The 21,963-nt window shown below is 45.5% G+C and overlaps 1 protein-coding gene across 3 annotated transcripts in view; it reads right to left on the bottom strand.

Annotated features, from left to right (window-relative positions):
- Positions 1-21,963, bottom strand: part of KIF3C (kinesin family member 3C) — a gene marked incomplete at both ends in the record, with an annotated part of 53,674 nt that overhangs the window by 17,323 nt on the left and 14,388 nt on the right. For all 3 annotated transcript variants that reach the window (XM_081315038.1, XM_081315039.1, XM_081315040.1), the window contains 2 exons: positions 8,706-8,828; positions 9,078-9,179. In XM_081315038.1, the coding sequence (XP_081171164.1) occupies positions 8,706-8,828; positions 9,078-9,179 (225 nt within the window). The remainder of the gene's footprint in view (positions 1-8,705; positions 8,829-9,077; positions 9,180-21,963) is intronic.

Raw genomic sequence — 21,963 nt, 5'->3', positions numbered from 1 at the left:
CAACTGAATTTTTGGGGTTTCGCATTGATGCTAATGGCATCCACCCAGCTGAGTCCAAAATGAAGGCCATTCAGATGGCACCTAGCCCTAAAACAAAAGGAGAGCTGCAAGCATTCTTGGGCCTTCTCAACTTCTACCACGCATTCCTTCCTAACAAGGCTGCAGTAGCAGAGCCACTTCACAGGCTCTTAGATAAAAAAGCTTCTTGGAAGTGGACCAGCATTCATGAAAAAAGTTTTCAGGACCTGAAGGCACTTCTGTTGGTCAGTTCCACTATCACCCATTTCAGGGAGTCTAAACCAGTCTGTATACCATGTGACGCATCCCCATGCAGGGTGGGTGCAGTCTTGAGTCACTTAGAGAAAGATGGAACCCAAGTTCCCATTGCATTTTATTCGAGGAGACTGTCCTCTGCTGAGCGTAACTACGCTCAAATTGACAGAGGCATTGGCTATGGTAGCTGGAGTTAAAAAATTCCACGACTACTTATATGGCAGGGACTTCACGGTCTTCACAGACCACAAACCGCTACTGGGGTTATTCACCACAGACGGACACCCCATATATTATCCCCTAGAATGCTGAGATGGTCTATTTTTTTTAATCAGCGTACACGTTTAAGCTGATTCACAAACCCAGCAAAGAAATGGGCCATGCAGACGGCCTGAGTAGGCTTCCACTGCCACAAATCGAACCAGATCCGGCCCCAGCAGCCCGCATATTGTCCATTCAGGACTTGCCAGAGTTTCCCCTCCACGCAGGGGACATAGCTGCAGAAACAGCAGCTGATAAGACACTAAGTAGAGTGCTTTCTTGGGTGCACACAGGATGGCTGCATAAAAGCCCAGGCCCTGAATTTCAGTGTTATTTTACTAGAAGACACGAGCTATCAGCTCACAAGGGTTGCATCCTATGGGGGAACAGGGTCATAGTCCCCACCTCACTAAGAGACAGGGTCTTACAATCACTGCATGAAGGTCATCCGGGTATTGTCTGTATGAAAGCTTTAGCTAGAAGCTACTTATGGTGGCCAGGTTTAGACAAGGCCATTGAAGCCCAGGTGCATGGATGTTACACATGCCAACAATCAAGGCCTGAAATGCTGCACGCTACAGTTCACAGGTGGGAGGAGACTCACACTCCCTGGTCTAGAATTCACATAGACTTCGCTGGGCCCTTTCAGGGACAGCTCTTCCTTATAGTGGTCGACAGCCACTCTAAATGGCTTGAAGTAATTCCAGTTGCTAACATGACTACTGCTAGGACCATCCAGGTGCTTAGGAAACTCTTTGCCACACATGGGCTGCCAGACGTCATAGTATCCGACAATGGAGCCCAATTTACAGTGGCAGAATTTCAGGCATTCTTGAAAGCAAATCTCATCAGGCATGCAACATCAGCCCCGTTTCACCCTTCTTCTAATGGTCAAGCTGAATGCATGGTCCGGACCACAAAAGAGTCACTGAAGCGTATAGTGACTGGGGACTGGCATCACAGATTTGCAGATTTTTTACTTTGCCAGCATTCCACGCCCTGCACGGCTACAGGGAAAAGCCCAGCAGAGCTGCGCTGGGGCAGGCAACTGATCACAAAACTGGACAGGTTGCATCCAGATAGGGTGACAGCAGAAGCTTCGCACCCAAAACCCCCAAGGGGGCTGCAAGTGGGCGATGGGGTGTGGGCCAGGCACTATGGGCATTTGTGGGTACCTGGAAAAATTACTAAAATGTCAGGCCCCCTCTTACGAAGTGGGGCTGGAGGACGGGCGAGTTGTCCGGTGCCACATCGATCAGCTTAGGAAGCGTTTCCCAGAATGGACACAAAGTGAGGGCATTGTGACAAGTCCTTACCAAGGTCCACAAACCGGCAGCCAAGCCGGCCCATGCATAGACTCTGAAGGCTCATACAGCCCAAGCAACGAGGAGTTGGCTGTAGAGGAGGGGAGCCCGGACATGCAACATGGGTCCCCTGATGGAGAAAGCCAACCTGATGGCTACAGCCGCTGTGTTAACTCTGCTGAACAAACTGACTCTGGGGTGGGCCAACCTGGAAAGGCCAGCTAGAGAACCGAGCCTGTTCTGAACCAGCCTGCTACCGGCCTTGCAATAAGGCAAACCCCTGTTCAAACAGTAGAGACTGGAGAGCGTCTAAGGCTGGAAAGCGTCTGCCAAGATTTATTACTCAAATAACAGAACAAGAAACAAAAACACTGGAACTTGAATCCTCAAACGGAAGGGTTGCTTTCAGCAACCAGCCCTTCCCCAAACACTCCTTTTATTTAGAGTTCAGGGCGTGGCCTCCCTGTGCCTCCTCCCGAGGAGTCCCACAGCCTTTCTCTGTTTGGTCCTGCTCGACTGCCTCCTGCGTCGGGCGTCCTTGAACAGGGCCAGCTGTGGGTCATCATCCTCCGCACTATCGGGCTCACGCAGCTGAGAAGAGGGCCCCGGCTGGGGGCTCTGCGAAGCCTCCAAGCCATCATCAGCCGGTTCGTCTTCCACACACTCCTCCTCCCCCTCATCTGAGTCATCCGAGACATCTGAGCCGGCTGCCGGACCCACAGGCTGGCCCTGAGTCACAACACTATCCCGCACCGCAGGGCCCTTCCCCCGGGGCTGCCGATCCGGATGCGGTCGGGATGGGAATTGTTCGTGAAAAGCAGTCACCAACGCAGGGGCATGAACGGCGGTCGCGTCTTCCCATGTGAAGTCCTCCGGCCCGTACCCTTTCCACTCGATCAGGTACTGGAAGCGACCTTTCAGCCAACGGGAATCCCTGATGCTGGCGACCTCGTACTCAGGGGTGCTGCCTCCATCACGAGGTCCTGATGGGGGAGGTTCCGCTTGGCGAAGTGGACAAGCCGGTTGTTCGGGGACCAACAAGGACCGATGGAAGACGGGGTGCACGCGCAGGGAACGTGGCAGAGTTAAACGATAGGCGACCGGATTGATGACAGCCTCGACTGGGAACAGTCCAAGGTAACGGTGGTCCAGCTTCCTCGCCGGCCGTGTGGATGGAAGGTTCCTGGTGGACAGCCAGACCCGATCCCCCACCGATAGTGGAGGCGTATCCCTTCTCGACCGATCGGCGAACCTCTTGTAGTCGGCCTTGGCCTTCTCCAGCTGCCGTCGCACCAACCGATGGATCGCCTGTAACTCCGCCATGAAGTCGTTCGCTGCCGGCTCCGGTGAGTCCACGGGAGAAAGGGGGAAAAACCGGGGGTGATAACCCACATTGGCCAAGAACGGTGTCATCTGCGTGGAGGTGTGCTGCGAGTTGTTAAAAGCAAACTCGGCTATGGCCAAATAGTCCACCCAATTGTCCTGCTGCAGGTTGACGTAGCAGCGCAGATACTGCTCTAAGATACCGATGACCTTCTCGGTACCCCCGTCAGTTTGAGGATGATGCGCGGACGAGAGGCAAACCTTAATGTCCAACGCCCGCATCAACTCCTGCCAGAAGCGGGCTGTAAACTGGGCCCCCCTATCGGAGACGACTCTATCGGGAAGGCCGTGCAGCCGGAACACCTGTTGGATGAACATGCGACTAGTGGCGCGAGCTGACGGTAAGCCGCGACAGGGGATGAAGTGCGCCATCTTGGTCAACATGTCCACCACCACAAACACTGTCGTGAAGCCGGAGGATGGGGGTAGATCCGTCAGAAAGTCCATGGACACAGCCCCCCAGGGTCTCTTGGGTGTTGGCAAAGGCTGCAGTAAACCAGGCGGGGCCCCTGTCGCTGACTTGGCCTGCCTGCATGGGATGCAGGAGGTGACATAAGACTGGACGTCGTGTCGGACTCGGGGCCACCAGAAGGTACGGGAGACCAGGTTCAGAGTCTTGAACAGGCCAAAATGCCCCGCAGCCGGGTTATCATGACACTGGCTGAGGACGAGTCCCCTGAGTGGCCCTCCCGGAACATAGAGCCGGTCACGATAATACAGAAGTCCATCCGTGACCGACCAAGGCGAATCTGGCCCCACCTCTTCCTTCCGCTGAGCCACCCACGCCTCCTGCTGCTGCGCCTCCCGGATCCGAGCCCGTATATCAACCGGCTCCCGCACCGCAGCAAAAGACTCGACGGGGATCACTGTCCTGGGCGGAAGCTTGTCTTCCACTCGGGTGTATTCGGGCTTCCTGGACAGAGCATCCGCTCTCTGGTTGTGCCCGCTTGGTATGTACCGCACCCGGAAGTCAAACCTCGCAAAGAAAAGGGACCACCGGATCTGGCGTTGGTTCAAATTCCGAGCGGTCTGCAGGCTTTCCAGATTCTTGTGGTCCGTCCGGACCTCGATTTGATGCCGCGCCCCCTCCAGATGATGCCTCCAAGCCTCGAACGCCGCCTTGATGGCCAGCAGCTCCTTCTCCCAGATGGTATAGTTGCGCTCCGAGGGGTTCAATTTCCGAGAGTGATACGCGCAAGGGAAAAGGGTACCTCTGGGCGTCGTTGCCTGGAGTAACACGGCCCCAATGGCAATGTCGGAGGCGTCCGCCTCCACGACAAACGGCCGTTGCGGGTCAGGATGCTTCAAGATGGGCTCCTTCATGAAGGCGTCCTTCAAAGCCTGGAACGCCTGTTGTTCGGGGGCGTTCCACTGGAACCGAGTCTTCTTCTGCAGGAGCCGAGTGAGGGGGGCTGTCAAGGCAGCAAAGCCAGGGATGAATGTTCGATAGTAGTTGGCAAATCCAAGAAGTCGCTGAACATCCTTCACGCGACGCGGGGGTTGCCAACTCTGCAACGACTCAACTTTACTCGGCTCCATGGCGATGCCCTCAGGAGAAATGCGGTGACCCAGGAAATTGATGGTCACCTGGTAGAACTGGCACTTCTCCAACTTGGCAAACAGCCGATGTTTCCGGAGGCGCTGCAGGACCTGACGGAGATGCTGATGATGCGCTTCACGCGACGGGGAGTAAATCAGGATGTCGTCCAGATAAATCACGACAAACTGGTCCAACAGATCCCGAAAGATGTCGTTCATAAAATGCTGAAACACAGCGGGGGCGTTGGTCAGGCCAAACGGCATCACCGTGTACTCGAAATGTCCATAGCGAGTACCAAACGCCGTCTTCCACTCATCACCCGGCCGAACCCTGATGAGGTTGTAAGCTCCACGCAGGTCCAGTTTCGTGAAGATCTTAGCCTCCCGGAGTCGGTCCAAGAGCTCGGGGATGAGGGGCAGCGGGTAGCGGTTACGCACCGTGATGGCGTTGAGTTTCCGGTAGTCACAGCAAAGCCGTAACTCGCCCGACTTCTTTTTGACGAAGAGCACGGGCGCAGACACTGGCGAGGACGAGGGCCGGATGAAACCACGAGCCAAATTCTTTGTCAGGAAGTCCCGCAATGCAGCCAACTCGGGCTCCGACATGGAGTACAAACGCCCCACTGGGAGAGGCGCATCAGGGACTAGATCAATGGAGCAGTCATAGGGCCTGTGCGGGGGTAATTGATCCGCCTCTGACTCGCTGAACACATCAGCAAAGTCGGACAGTTCGGGAGGCAAGGAAACCCCTGGGGAACCCTCCACCTGGCCGGCACAGATATGGCGGGTGTGGTCCACGCACTGCAAACTTGGGAAGGTGACCAAGTTCTGAGACCAATAGATCTGTGGATCATGCGCCCGGAGCCACGCCAGTCCCAAGACCACGGGGAAGTACAGATCCGAAGTGATGTAGAACTGGATGGCCTCCACATGGGAACTGATGGCCATACACACTGGTTGCGTGGCGGCCGTAATAGGCCCGGACAGGAGCACTCGACCATCGATAGTCTCCACTAGCATGGGCGGATCCACCGGACACTGGGGAACAGCCCATTTGGCCACAAAGGCCGAGTCCATAAAGTTTGTGGTAGCCCCAATTAAGGCATGGACCAGAATCCCCTCTGGCTTGCCAGGAAGGATCAGACGTGCCTCCAAAATCAAATGCCGTGGAGGTTCACAGGCACCGTCGGAACGGCGTCGCTCGGTGTGGTCGTTGTGGGTCGCCCGATCTATCACACCGTCTAGATCGGGCTCGGGCCGTTTCCCGACAGCAAAGTAGGGGACTTTCTCGGGGCAGGCTTGGTCACTGATGCCCGCTGACGCTTCTTTGGGCAAGAAGCAGCCAAATGTCCAGGGTCCCCACAGTAAAAGCACAACCCCCCCGATCGTCGTCTGTCCATTTCCGTCACCGATAGACGGGACCTGGCGGCACCCAGCTCCATTGGCTCCTCCCTCTGGACTGGGGGCTCACGCACAACAGGGGCGGCAGGGGTCTGTGGGGTGGCACGGCGACTCTTTCGCTGCTGCAGCCGGGCATCGATCCGCAGACAAAGATGGATCAGCCCATTCAGGTCTGAGGGAATGTCCACGCGGGCCAGCTCATCCAACATCTCCTCCGACAAGCCATCCTGGAAGGCATCCACGAGCGCAGCCTCATTCCAGGCGGAATCCTGGCTAAGCAGCCGGAAATCGCTGATATAGGCCTGATATAGGCTGACCCTGCCTCAGAGCTTTCAGGCGTCGGGTGGCAGTCTGCGCCTTAATTGGGTCCTCGTACATGAGGCGCATATGGTCACAAAACCCCCCAAAGTTATCCAACAAAGGGCTAGGTTGTGCCAGCAGAGGCGTGCCCCAACGAGCTGCATCCCCCGACAGAAGGCTTAACACGAATCCCACCTTATCCCGGTCAGTGGGGAAATCAGCTGCTCTCACGCTGATAAAAAGCTGGCATTGTCCCAGGAAGGCAGGAAACAGTTCTGGATTGCCAGCAAATTTATCCGGCATAGCTATCTGACATTTCCTCCTCGGTGGGGGTGCAGCATGTACCTGAGCTTGCAGTTGAGCCACCTGAGCTGCCAGCAAAGTGAGTTGCTGGGTGAGCTGAGCATTCTCGGCACGAAGCTGCTCCATCGTAGTAGTAAGGGGTAGGAGGCTGAAAGCAAACTGTTCTGAACCAGCCTGCTACCGGCCTTGCAATAAGGCAAACCCCTGTTCAAACAGTAGAGACTGGAGAGCGTCTAAGGCTGGAAAGCGTCTGCCAAGATTTATTACTCAAATAACAGAACAAGAAACAAAAACACTGGAACTTGAATCCTCAAACGGAAGGGTTGCTTTCAGCAACCAGCCCTTCCCCAAACACTGCTTTTATTTAGAGTTCAGGGCGTGGCCTCCCTGTGCCTCCTCCCGAGGAGTCCCACAGCCTTTCTCTGTTTGGTCCTGCTCGACTGCCTCCTGCGTCGGGCGTCCTTGAACAGGGCCAGCTGTGGGTCATCATCCTCCGCACTATCGGGCTCACGCAGCTGAGAAGAGGGCCCCGGCTGGGGGCTCTGCGAAGCCTCCAAGCCATCATCAGCCGGTTCGTCTTCCACACACTCCTCCTCCCCCTCATCTGAGTCATCCGAGACATCTGAGCCGGCTGCCGGACCCACAGGCTGGCCCTGAGTCACAACAGAGCCGCTCTGAATCACTTGAACTAAGAGACAATGGTCTACCCAGCCCAGCAGGCAAGCTGGTAGGCCAGGACGTGCCTGGGTCCCCCAGGCGTTCCACAAGGCCACGCAAACCTCCTGCTTATCTGCAAGATTTTGTTCTGAAATAATAAAGCTATGTTATATGTACCCTTGTATTTAATGCTGACCTACAAGATTGTAATGAAGAATGGAGCTATAATGTTGTAAGTACTTATTTGTGCTGCTAAGTGGAACCTATTCACACCAGTGTTAAGTCCTTGTAAAGTGTATTGCTGTAATTACTTTCTACTGTTGCTATAATGTTATTCGTTCTAAGGGTGGAGTGGTGTAATGTATTGGGCTTGCTTGTTAACACCATGTGGTAATGGCTGGTAGGCTGCTGGAGCAGTGAGCTAGCTAACGGCCCCCAGCATCTCAGACAACCCGTCTCCAGCGCTGCCATTGGTTGCCCCTAGGCGGCAATAGGTTACTTCAAACCTATTGGCCGCCGCCTAGGGGCCAGGGTATAAATTGCTGCATCTGCAGCCCTGTTCTCTAGTTCAGATCCTGCAAGCAATAAACCATGATTTTTGCTGAACTCAGTCGCCTCGTCTTCATTCCTGCGCAACGAACCCAGTACACAACAGCTTCCATTATAGACTCTAGGATAATCTGTATTTTGAGGTGGGAGAGGGGGGACATCTAAAACTCATCTAATTTACTAGCAGCAGTGTATGTTTTATTTTCTCCCATCCATGTGAACAGTTGCTATTTGTTCTTGTGGGAAATTGTGAAGCATTCATCTCAGTGACAATGCTATCATGTGATGCCTATTCAATCACCCCATTCCATGATATCAAACAGTCTTCCTAAGGTGTGTGTGTGTGTGTAGCGATCTCTGAATATACATCAACCCATAATGGCCTCTCTAGGAATCAGTCTGCATACTCTTTTCTATATAAATCTTACATGTCATAAAGACAACATTTAGCTGATAAATAAGAAAGAAGAGAATTCTCTTCAGGCTTAATTGCAACATGAAGTTGAACCCTTGTTCTTTTCAAGGTTCGTGACTAACTCCTGCCAATTGAACATGATCCTGCTGTTATCTATTGCAGGAGACAGCTTGTTCATGATTTGGCTCCTGGGAAAGAAGAATCTTAAAACAAGTATTAGCCTGTCTCTAAAGGGAGCTATCTCTTCTAATGGACATTCTGTGGGATCTCCCTGACACTACTGAATCTTCCTATGTCCTAGATTTCTGCAGGATTCTCACCTTTTTGAGCTTCTTGGTTTTGATTTCTACTTCCTGCTGTAAAGAAGTGAATGTCTCCCGGAGCTCCATGGTTTCTTCATCCCGCAAAAGTACTTCCTGTTGCATTTCCCGCTCACGCCGCTTCTGTGTTATAGAATCAGGTCAAACATCCCTCAGTGTCAGAATACAATCCTGTTACCTCCCACCAGAGTATTATCAGCAACCCCTGGCTCCATAGACTACAGTCTAGGCTCCATGATCTGCTTGAAAGGTTGCTTGTATTTTGAAAGAGGCCAGGGTCATATCCATTTCATATTAGTTTGAGAAAGAGTGGGACACCCGGAAGGAAAGTTGAGAGGTCCACGGCTCATCCAAATCACAGCCGGTCCTTACCTGCTCTGCAATTTCCTGCCTCTTCAGCTCAAGCATCTTTTGCTGCTCGTTTGTGTGGTCCATGATGTTCCTCCCGCCAATCAGCAATTTGCTCTCCATCGCCTGAAGACAAGAAGAGGAAAGTAACATTAGATTATGGCAAAAGATTCCATCCTTTAATTAGTATAGTGCTTACATGTACAGCTGAGCAGCCACAGCATGTCTGAACAATTGTTCCATTTGAGAATGTTTATTCCCCCTCTCAAGTGATTTAATTCAGTTGAAAGGATTAAATATGTAATCAATGCTATAGCAAATATTTAATACACATGTTGTAAAGGTCAAACTGTTACAACAAATATTGGCAATTTAATTCTTGGATCACAAAGGCTTAGATTATATTCTATTCTTCTTCAACTTCCTGGTTAGCACAGTAGTATGCCCTGCTTCAATCCTTCCTGCCAAACCTTGAGGTGGTAATTGGAGAAATGAAGCAGTATGCAGAATTTGGAATAAATCAATTACTATATTTAAATAATTAAAAAACTCATACTTTTCTGGTGGCATACAAAAAGCCAATTAATAAAGGCTGGGTTCTCATGATTTGCTTATCCAAATCATTTAATAATCTAACAGCTGCATTTGCACGCTAAGCTGACTTTATTTTTGTAGTTCAGCAGAGCGTGCATAAACAGCATTGTTGGTTTGTGGTTCAATGTATTTATAAAACCAGAACATCGAATTAATTCATAAACAAGTTGGGCATTTTTTCCAAATCAGCCTTTAACTGTGTGGTTCAATGTTTATGCAAACCCAGAGGTTGGATTAATTCAGTGACCAGACGAAGCAGCTAACTTGGCATTTGGTACCAGAGGTTTTAAGCAGCTGAGCCAAAAAAATGTATGAGAAAAAGCTCCTGGTTTAGCTTGGCTATACAAAATTGGCAAACTGCAGGCCCAAATCCACAACAGAAAAGCAGTTAAAAAGAGAAAGAGAAAGCAATTTAAAAGCCAAATAGGGACCACTACGGTGGGAAGGTAACAGCGTTCTGTGCGCCTTTGGTGTCTAGTCATGCCAGCCACATGACCATGGAGATGTCCTCGGACAAGCGCTGGCTCTTCGGCTTTGAAACGGAGATGAGCACCGGCCCCTAGAGTCGGAAACGACTAGCACGCACATGCGGGGGAACCTTTACCTTTACCTATGATGCCTCTCTTCAAAGGGAGATTTGAAGGAGAAAAATAGCATGAAGGAAGAGGATTAGCTCTCCATTTTGCTGCAATATAGTCCGAATCCTGATTAGAGGATTTTGAGGCAGTTATTAAAAAGTGAAATAATGGAAGTTAAATGCTACATATTTCCTCTTTCCCAACTTGATTATCACTGCATGAGAATCTAAATATCTGGGATAAGAGGACTGGAAATGGCCTTACCATGAGCAAAGGTGACACAGCTGTCTTAGGCAAGAGATTCTGGATAACATCACAGATTGGAACCCAGACAGCTCTGGTCCTTGTGACTGTGATATAATACACTGACCAGCCTTAGTGAAATGGAAGCCAGCTGGTTAAAAATATACATAATGAGGCTGGGTCCCAAAATCCCACTTTTTAGAACATTTTTCTGCCTTTTGGATACCATTCTGATGATTAAACCTGGTTGAATTTTCCCCGTTTTTAGACTATGTGGATACATTCAGTTTCTCTCAAAACTGTCAACATTGGATAAATAACCCTGAAATAATCTCATAAAGCCAGTCATGGATCACTATATAGTTAAACTGTTAAATTTGGATCTAGGATAAAAGCTTCTCAAATCCCAGTTAAAATAAAAGTTCAAGATTACTTATCTTCCTCTCTATAAGAAATGGAAGTGGTCACATGTAAAAATCTGTTACGATGGGAAATTCAAAAAAGGCTTAAACTTTGCCATTTGATGGAAAGGAATAACAAAAAACAATAGCAGTACTTAATCCTTGATATAGTGACTCCTGACTAGAAGGCTTATAAAAAGAAATAACAATTTAGAAAAGGTAAACTTAGCTTATGTTTTCTATACAAATAAGCATTAATAACATCATAGGCTATTTAATGAGGTTCTGAATTTGCATCTCTCTGAAATACTAGAATTTCCTGTCAATCTGGGTAGAATGGAGGGGATTTTTCTGAAGTTTTTATACAACTGGCATCCATTAAGAATTTGTGGATTTCCTACAATAGTAGTGAGCAAGTAAGAATTTCACGGTCTACTTTTTAAATATCAATTTCAAATAATCCTGTTCTACTCACCTAATTTTAGTGCTTTGAAAAAGAGCTAAGATTCCCCATATCCTGTGGGAATGCTCAAACTTCCTATGACAGCCCTATACTTAAGGTGTTCTGAGCAAGCTCTCTTCTCTTTGTTCCCAGGCTGTGGTGCTGACACATCCCAGATGGTGCTGGGCTATAGCCAGGACAGTTTCCTTCCACTCAGCTGCTGACCAACACATGGCAGCTGCACTCACTACTTCCAAGCCCTCCTTCCTGTATGCCTCGCACTGAGCAGTTCCTTCCCACAGAAACACTGGAATCTTTTACTTGAAAGGAAGGCAAGCTGTCTTGAAGACAAGCAACAATTTGATTGGGAATTTCAGTTTTGCAAACTGAAAAGTTCATATCTCCCTGGCTCTTTCTATCATGACAATTGGCCCTATTTCTGCATCAAAGAATTGCAATTACCAAAGCTGATCCTCTTTTGCTATTCTACAAATCATGTAGGTATACATTTCTATATACAGCAGGTGTCACTTAGCAATGGTAATTGGGACCAGAATTTCCATTGCTAAGTAATGTGCAGTGTCATGTGACTGCAGCACTTAGCAATGGAAATTTCAGTACTTCTTGTTATCATCATTTAGAGCCTTGGTGGAGCAGTGGGCTAATGCCTTCTTAAGTAACACCAGCTGCCTGCAATTAGTGCAGATTCGAGTCCCACCAGGCTCAAGGTTGACTCAGCCTTCCATCCTTCCGAGGTAGGTAAAATGAGGACCCAGATTGTTGGGGGCAATAAGCTGACTTTGTAATAATGCCACTTGGGGGCCCCCCGAAAGCCCTAATAAGCAGGCATATACATAGAATGAAGGCTATTGCTAAGCACATTGATTTGTGCTTCTTAGATTGTAAGCCGCCCTGAGTCTTTGGAGAAGGGCGGGATATAAATGGGATAAAAAAAAAGTGAACCTCTGTGGGTTATTAAGTGAGGATATCATGGCTCATCATTTGCAACCACTTGCCAGCTTCCCCATTGACTTCGCTTGTAGAAAGTCAGCAAAGAAGATTAGAAATGGTTATAACATGACCATGTGATTTTGTGACATTATAATTGCATGCTGGCTGATGAACACCTGAATCATGATTACATGATTGTGTGGACACTATGATGGCTGCAATTTTAAGGGCTGGTCATAAGTCTCCTTCAGTGTTGATGTAATTTTGAATGGTAGCTAAACAAATGGTCCTTTAACTCAGGACACACCTATAGATTTTATACAAGGTTCTAGTTTGGCCAACACTGGATTTTAGGCTGAAGTGATAAGGAGGATCTTGTCAATTTTTGATAATTTTGCAGGCAGTGCTGTAGCATTAGAGCAGATGAGAGATAAATGGAGTGCCATCTGATGGAAACTATAAATGCAACAGGACTTGCTTGTTTTCATATTTTCCCCATCTAAAGGGAAAGAAATATTACTGATTCATAAATTAAACTTCAGGTTCCTAGCCAGGCATATTCATAGAGAAGGATTTCCCAGACAGAAATAGAACGATGTGGGACAGATGACTCTCATGTTTCCATTGTATGCAGAATAAGATTTAAAATCTCTGATTCAGTTATTGCTAAATTCAACTGCAAAGGTAGACAAATACAGGTAGTTCTCGACACACGACCACAATTGAGCTTAAAATTTCTGTTGCTGAGCAAGATAGTTGTTGTAAATTTTGCCTCATTTTACAACATTTTTGCCAGAGTTGTTAAGTGAATCAGTGCAGTCATTAAGCTAATAACACAGTTGTTAAGTGAACGTGATTTCCACATTGACTTTGCTTGTCAGAAGGCCACAAAAAGTGATCACAAGACCCTGCGACACTCCAACCAACATAAATACATGCCAATTGCCAACCGTCTGAATGCTGCAATGGCTGTGTAAAAAACAGGCACGTCACTTTTTTCAGTGCCCTATTAACTTTGGTCACCAAATAGATGATTGTAAGTCAAGGACTGTAGCAATCTCTTAGATTAGAACATTGTACAGCAGTCTTCGGTCTGTGACCACAACTGGGATCAGAATTTTGATCATTAAATGATGTAGTTGTTAAGCAAGTTGTCATGTGACCAGACCTGATTTTTATGACCATTTTATTGAGGTTGTTAAATGAATCACATGGTAAGTGAATCCAGCTTCTCCAATTGACTTTAATTTTCAGAACCAGTCTGGGAAAGTCGCAAATTGTGATCACATGATTGCAACATGCTGCAGCTGTCATAAATGCCAGCCAGTTGTCAAGTGCCCAAATTACAATCACATGACCAGGGTGTGTGTGTGTGTGTGTGTACGTGTGCAATAGTCGTAACTCCAAGGATGGGGTATAACTCACTTTTTCCTAGGCCTAGACAACTTTGAAGCATGATAAGAAAAGTTGCATGATTTCAGACCAGTTAATCTCCTCCAGCAGTCTACATAGGTCATAGGGTGTCATGGAATACAGGCCCAAGACCTGTCTGGTTCATGGACAAATCCCACTAGTAAATTCTTCAGACATGCCTCCCCTGAAACCTTTTGGTTATCCTAAACAGTTTGGTTTTCTGAAATCCCAGGATTTCAGAAGAGGACAACTTGTAGCCTAGTCTAGAAAATATTCAGACCATAGATTCAAACCTTGCTATGTACTGCAGGGAGCTGAATTCAAGCCAAGAGATTTTGAAGGAGGAGAGGCAGGAAGCAGGGCCACAGAGGAGGGGCTGTCCTTCCTCAGAAGCTGGAAGGGTATTGTTGCACTCTCCACTCTAACTCCTGTATGCTTAGATTCACAGAATCATAGAGCTGGAAGGTATCTTAAGAGATCATGAAGCCCAATCCCTTGCTCATTGCAGGTTCTACTCTATAGCAATGACAGATAATTATACAGCCTCTTTGAAGACCTCTATGGAAGGAGATTTGCTCCATGTGCAAATCTTGCAATGGCTGAGGGGCTTACTCTGGCCTGAATCTTTTACCTTGTAATTATTACCCATTAATACTGGTTCTACGCTCTGGGAATAATGGAAAATAAGTCCACTCTCTCTTTTGTGTACAATACAATATCGTATTTATCACTTATGTTGGGTTAAGTATGCCCAGATACTTTAACCATCCCTCTTAAGGCTTTGTTTCCATGCTCCTTCATAGCCTTCCTCTGAACATGCTCTAATTTTTGAACTATAGTGCCTAGAGCTGTACTCCAAATGGGTCTGAGCAGGGGATAATGTAATAGACTGAGCAATCAATTTCTCTGATGAAGTCTCCGCTCTCTGTGCTCCCACTAATGCATCCTAAGATAGCATTTGCCTTTTTGGCAGACACATCAGACAGTTGGCTGATATTTAACTTGTGACTGACAAGGACTCCCAGATCCTTTCCATATGTAACTAGTGTCAAGCCAAATATCTTCTAGCCTATATTTGTGCTTTACATTTTTCTAACCTGTTGAAAAATGTTATGTTTCTCCATCTTAAATTCCACCCTATTCATTTCAGCCTATTACTTGTCTAGAAACTTGCCTGTATTTGTCGTCTCTTTGATTTTATTGTATGACACTCAGCATTCTTTTGGAATGATGTAGAAATAAAAAGTAATAATAGTAAAATCTTCTTTAATTTTCCTCACTGAATTTACACACACACACACACACACACACACACACACATCCAGCAAGGTAATTGAAACAAACTTCCCCATGGACAAACAACTGAGGAAGCCAGTCTCCATCTACAGGGCATATCATTTATTTATTAGAATAATAAGCCTGTACATCAATTTATAAGGGAAACTCATCTTTGTAGCACTATCATTCAAGAGTCACTAAGGATCTATTATATACAGCTGATATGACACTCAGAGGTGCCAAATATGTCTATTGATCCCTTACCTGCCACTCAGGTGGGCAGGAAGTCTAGGGTGCCATGTTTGGCACTAACCAAACTCTTTGCACCTGTCTTTTTAACATTAAAAATGGACCCCAGAAGTTTTATTAGGAAATAAAAGTGTTATGCTCCTTCTATCCAGTGTTTTATATAGACATGTGTCCTTTCTGAGCATGCAAGCAACGGCCACAAGGTGGCATCTCCAACTTGAAACCATTCATCCTATATCAAGGATGTCAAACTCGCCACGTCACATGACGTGTCACGACATGTCGCAACCAATGGGGTGGGCGCAGCTTCAGTATGATGAAACCAGCCCGCAGGTCAGCAGTCTGATACCCCTGTCCTATATGGATGTTCTTGTAGTAACCTGGTAGTTCCAAACTACCATAAATAATGTAGCCTTAGACTAGGAATCGATGTTTTTTCTGTAACAGTCCCTCTTCTGTGGAAAAACCTGCAACAATTATGGGTGCAAACTGGTTGCCAAGTGCCCAAATTGCAATGATGTGACTGTGGAGGCAGCACGATAGTGAGAACTCTAAGGACCAGTTGTAGGTACCACTCATTTGGTGCCATTGCAATTTCAAATGGTTGCTGAATGAGTGCTGGACTACCTATGCATATATTTCTATTATCATTTTTAAACATTCTCTTACATGCATTTTTCTCATTCACAGCCTCTTTCACTTCATCATTCCATTCAGCATCCTTTTTCATTCCTTCAGCATTTCCTTCAGCATTAACTCCACACATTCTATAACATTAAAATTTTTGTTCTGTTCTAAGTAGCTTCTACATCATATTTTCTTATGGCCATTTTCTATTTGTTCTGTTGCAAGACTAGTCTACCTTCTAATTTTTTCTCATGCAGTACTTATGTTTTTCATTCTTACAGTTGTTCTATTGAACTATACTTTGTATTTCTTTCCATCAAGATCCATTATATTTTAGCTATAATGAATCTCAAAAATACATGAGAGATTAAAGAGCAGGTGCCAGACATATAAATGGACTACCTGTCTCTAGCTTCCATGTCTCCATGGTTGTGCTGTGGTGTCTATCACAAGCCATGAATGGGGCCACCTCTAGGCAAAGGCTGAATAGGCAACAGCCTAGGAATGCCTTAACTTGGGAAGCACCAAAACTGATATGCTTCCAAAAAATACAATAAAAAAGTAAAAAGCAGTAATGATGCACTCCATAAGCCAGCGTGCCTACTTGAGGGTTAAATGTAATTAAGAAACAAATGGGTGCACTCTTGCAAATGCCTATAATGATTCTCATCTGTCAGAGTCCATTTCTCTTGAACTAAGTACAGCAGATTAACAAAAATATCTTTGGTTTATAACTGTGACTAGGGGATTAAAAAATAAGAGGGAAGGTTTGCAAATATTTGTTAAGTAGCTACACCCAATCCAGTATTGCTCTCTCATTTCTTTTATATAATACAGAGCTCAGTAATGAACAACAACAAAAAAGCCTTCCAACTCAGGCTTCTTAGAGCTCAACAACTCAAAGATTCCAGAATTGCCATGATGTGTGAACAAAGTGATTGTGTTCATTGGAGAAGTGAATATATTGCCTCCCCAGCTAAATACACAAATTATTAATGTCATCATATGTTAGTTAAGCAGCAGTCATTCAGATGTCAGCAAGCCAGAGAGCATCATTTCTGCAGCAGTAAGATAAGTTTCATTGTTAGGTGGCAATTTAACATTCAACTCACTGGATAATTACAATTTCTATTCTATTGGATAGTTTCAACTTTTATCTGTTATAATATCCACAACTGACCATTTATTGTGCCTCTTCATGCATCATATCCAAAAGTAATATGATGGGGAAGTGAGGATTGTAGGGTTGTCAAGCAAGAGTGGATGACCACGAACTACTCACTAATCCTGTTTGTTCAAGTCATGAGCACCAATTCAAAGAGAAAACAATTTGTTGAAAGTTCAGCTATCAAAGTAAGCAACAACTCATTTCCCTATGGGATGAGTCCAGAGGTCCTAACAGTTGGTAACTCCCTTTTGTATATCTCTCAACCTTTTGTAGAGCTCTAGCCCATGGGGGGGGCATTGCCCCACATATTAATTATATATATTACATTATATGGGTTGCTACAAGTCACTGATAGCCATACACACATACATACATACATACATACATACACACACACACACACACACACACACACACACACACTTCATGTATACTGTATATTGTTTTTTTCTGAATATAAAGTCCCCCTTGTCCCCAATAGCTTTGCATGTTCTCAATGGGCTATTTTAAAAGCTTTGCTGCCTACATCTTTTCATAGGCTGTCCTCTAATTTTACTACACAAAGCTCTTGGAAGATTCCCCTCAGTTGCAGCTACTAGATTAAAGGATGAAATTGGAAACTGATATGCCCACTTCACCATAAGCACATCTCAGCCAATTCTGCCCATGCTCTTTTGCACATCACTTTAATCAAAATGCCCTACATCTCTGCGATATAAATTCAAAGAATATTCAAATGTCTTATTTACTATAAGATAGGAATATAACATTATTATCCATAGATTTAACTATATATATATATATATATATATATATATATATATATATATATATATATATATATATATATATATATATATATATATATATATATATATATATATATATATATATATATATATATATATATATATATATATATATATATATATATATATATATATATATATATATATATATATATATATATATATATATATATATATATATATATATATATATATAGTTATTCGGGTTTTTCCCCGCGTAGAACTAAAGGTGTAGGGGCGACGTTTCGACGGAATCCCATCCGTCATCATCAGGCTGGTGGCTTCTGCTTCCTTCTTCTGGGAGAAGCATGTGGCTGTTTGTTCCTCTTTTTTAAACTGCCAGAGGGGGTGTGTTCTGTGGGTGGAGGTGTGCTCTGATTGGGTGGGGGAGTAAGTGTGTTCTGATTGGGTGGGAGTGTGTTTTGAATGGTGGGTGTGTTCTGATTGGGTGGGGGTGTGTTTTGAGTGGATGGGCTGGTCTCAGCTGCCAGCCTTAGACCTGAGCTGGTGAGTTGTGCTGCTTTTGTTCGGCTTCGTGTTTGTGGTTGTGCCTCGTTATCATTGTGGGTCGGATTTGCTTTTTGAATGGTTGTGTGGTGGTGATGTCATGTGGTGTTATCATGAGTTTGGGTCTATCATTCTGGGTGGTTGGGACTCGTCTGTCAATCAAGGCGGGTTTCCAAATGGTTGGTAGGCGAGAGGTATCATCTCGTTTGTTTATGCTGTGGGGGCGTTTTTCTATCTCAATGGCTTCTCTGATTATTCTGTTGTTAAAATGTTCAATTTTGGCGATAGTTTTGGTTTTTTTAAAATCAATTTCATGTCCCGTGGCTTCAAAGTGTTGGACCAGGGATGAAGTTTGTTCTCCTTTTCTGAGTGAGTTTTTGTGCTCTTCAATGCGTGCACTTATTCTTCTGTTGGTCTGTCCGATGTATGTGGTGGGGCAGGTGGTGCATGGGATTTCGTATACTCCTTGGTTTTCTAAGCCAATTATGTCCTTGGGGTTTCTTAGGATGGTGGATATTTTTCTGTCTGTGTAGAATGCTGTTTTGATGTTGTGTTTTTGGAGGACCTTGCTGATTCTGTCTGTGGTCCCTTTTAAGTATGGGAGGAGGGCTTTGCCATTTTCTTGTTCTCTGTCTTGGGTTTTTGTGGGTGTCTCTCTTCGGATTAAGTTGGTAATCGTGTTTCTTTGGAATCCATTGGCTGTTAGTACATTAGTGAGAGTGTGTAGTTCGGTTTTTTGGTGTTGTTCGTCAGCTAGGTGTTTTGTTCTGGAGATGAGTGTCTTGGCTACGGAGTTGATCTGTGCTGGGTGGTGGTGTGAGAGTGCGTTCAGATAGCGGTTTGTGTGTGTTTTTTATGGTAGATAGTGTGTCCTAGGGAGCCGTTGGATTTCTTGTAGACTAAGACATCAAGGAAGGGAAGTTGATTGTTAGCTTCTGTTTCCATGGTGAATTGTATTTTGGGGTGTAGGCTATTGAGGTGTGTGAGGAAGTCATCCAGTTTTTCTTTGCCGTGTGGCCAGATTACGAAGGTGTCATCTACGTATCTGAGCCAGAGTTTGGGTTTGTGGTTGGATTTTTCTAGAGCGAGGGTTTCAAACCCCACTCAGACCCATAGTCAGCTCCATAGGCTCACCTCTACAAAATCTAGCCAAATTTCTTGCCAAACAACTACAGCCTTACGCAAATTCCATCACCTCACACGTACAAGATTCATTCCAATTCATAGAGATCATAAGTAAACTAAACTTACAGCCCTGTGACCTACTTGTGAGCTTCGATGTCGTATCCCTCTTCACCCAAGTGCCAATCAAAGAAGCCTTGACAGCTATCCTAAATAAATACAACCCCCCAAAATACATCCTAGATCTGACCAACCACTGCCTATCTAACACATACTTCATCTACAATGGACAAAGATACAAACAAATGGAAGGAGCACCCATGGGATCACCCCTTTCACCTGTCATCGCAAACCTCTACATGGAACACTTTGAAACCCTCGCTCTAGAAAAATCCAACCACAAACCCGCCTTGATTGACAGACGAGTCCCAACCACCAAGAATGATAGACCCAAACTCATGATAACACCACATGACATCACCACCACACAACCATTCAAAAAGCAAATCCGACCCACAATGATAACGAGGCACAACCACAAAACAGAAACCTAACTACAGCTGCAACATCAGCCACTTTAAACCCCTCCAAACCACACAATAAGCAAACTGACACCCACTATAAAAACATGGCACCACCACAAACACGAAGCCGAACAAAAGCAGCACAACTCACCAGCTCAGGTCTAAGGCTGGCAGCTGAGACCAGCCCATCCACTCAAAACACACCCCCACCCAATCAGAACACACCCACCATTCAAAACACACTCCCACCCAATCAGAACACACTTACTCCCCCACCCAATCAGAGCACACCTCCACCCACAGAACACACCCCCTCTGGCAGTTTAAAAAAGAGGAACAAACAGCCACATGCTTCTCCCAGAAGAAGGAAGCAGAAGCCACCAGCCTGATGATGACGGATGGGATTCCGTCGAAACGTCGCTCCTACACCTTTAGTTCTACGCGGGGAAAAACCCGAATAACCAAAGATCCACATACGAACACCCGCGAAAACCTCAGAAAACATCATTTATATATATATATATATATATATATATATATATATATATATATATATATATATATATATATATATATATATATATATATATATATATATATATATATATATATATATATATATATATATATATATATATATATATATATATATATATAGTTCTGTAATACCCTTCACTTATTCAATAAGAACAGAAGAAATTGCTAGATCAGCCCACAGATGACTTAACCCACAAGTTAAGAAGAGATTGGACAACCATTTGTCTGGAATGGTATAAGATCTCCTGCCTTGGGCAAGGGTTGGGCTAGAAGACCTCCAAGGTCCCTTCCAATTCTGCTACTCTGTTAAGTGACTTAGACTAGGTACAAATACTGACAAAACTAAAAAGTCATTAGAATACCAAGAAGCAAAAATTATTTAGTAAAGGTAAAGGTAAAGGTTCCCCCGCACATGCGTGCTAGTCGTTTCCGACTCTAGGGGCCGGTGCTCATCTCCGTTTCAAAGCTGAAGAGCCAGCACTTGTCCGAGGATGTCTCCGTGGTCATGTGGCCGGCATGACTAGATGCCAAAGGTGCACGGAACGCTGTTACCTTCCCACCGTAGTGGTCCCTATTTTTCTACTTGCATTTTTACGTGTTTTCGAACTGCTAGGTTGGCAGAAGCTGGGACGAGTAACAGGCGCTCACTCTGTTACGTGGCACTTGGGATTCGACCCGCCAAACTGCCGACCTTCTGATCGACAAGCTCAGCGTCCTAACCCACTGAGCCACTGCGTCCCCACAAAAATTATTTACATATGAATATTATAAAACTGGAAACAAGCAGAGAAGAGAAGGCAAAGCCAAGAAGGATAAAGATCTCAGGAAGAAGTTAATAATTTCAGAGAGTCCTAAGAAGAGACAAGAAGCAGGTTTATAGTGACATCTCTAAAGACACAGAAGATTTCACAAAATGTGCAAACTATTGTGCAACATTCTTAATTTCACATGCCACAAAATAATGCACAGAATCCTCCACTGGAGATCAGATCCCTACACAGAAAAGAAGATGCCAGGTGTTCAAGTTAGTTTTAGAAAAGGCCGAGGAACAAGAGACATTATTATAGATGCATGCTGAATAATTGAGAAAGCCAAATACCCAAAAGAAAACAATTTGTGTTATACTGATCATAGAAAGACCTTGATTGTGGCAATCATGTCAAGCAGCAGAAAGTCCTTAGGAAAATGTGTGTCCTAAAAGATCTCGTTATCTTCGTGAGAAACGTATACACAGGACAGGAAGCCCCACTCTGATCACAACATGGTGAAAAGATTGGCTCCAAATCAGAGAAAGAGTGAGACAAGGCTATACATTCTCTCCTAAGTCATACAATCTATTGCAGGGGTGTCAAACTCGATTTCATTGAGGGCCACATCAGCATTACGGTTGCCCTCAGGGGGCCGAGTGGGTATGGCCAGGGTGGGCGTGGCCTACTGGGTGGACGTGGCTAGAGTGCGTATGGTCTA

This window comes from Vipera berus (assembly GCF_964194415.1).
Source record: "Vipera berus genome assembly, chromosome: 1".
Taxonomy (NCBI): domain Eukaryota; kingdom Metazoa; phylum Chordata; class Lepidosauria; order Squamata; family Viperidae; genus Vipera; species Vipera berus.
This window is presented reverse-complemented; position numbering and strand designations above follow the sequence as displayed.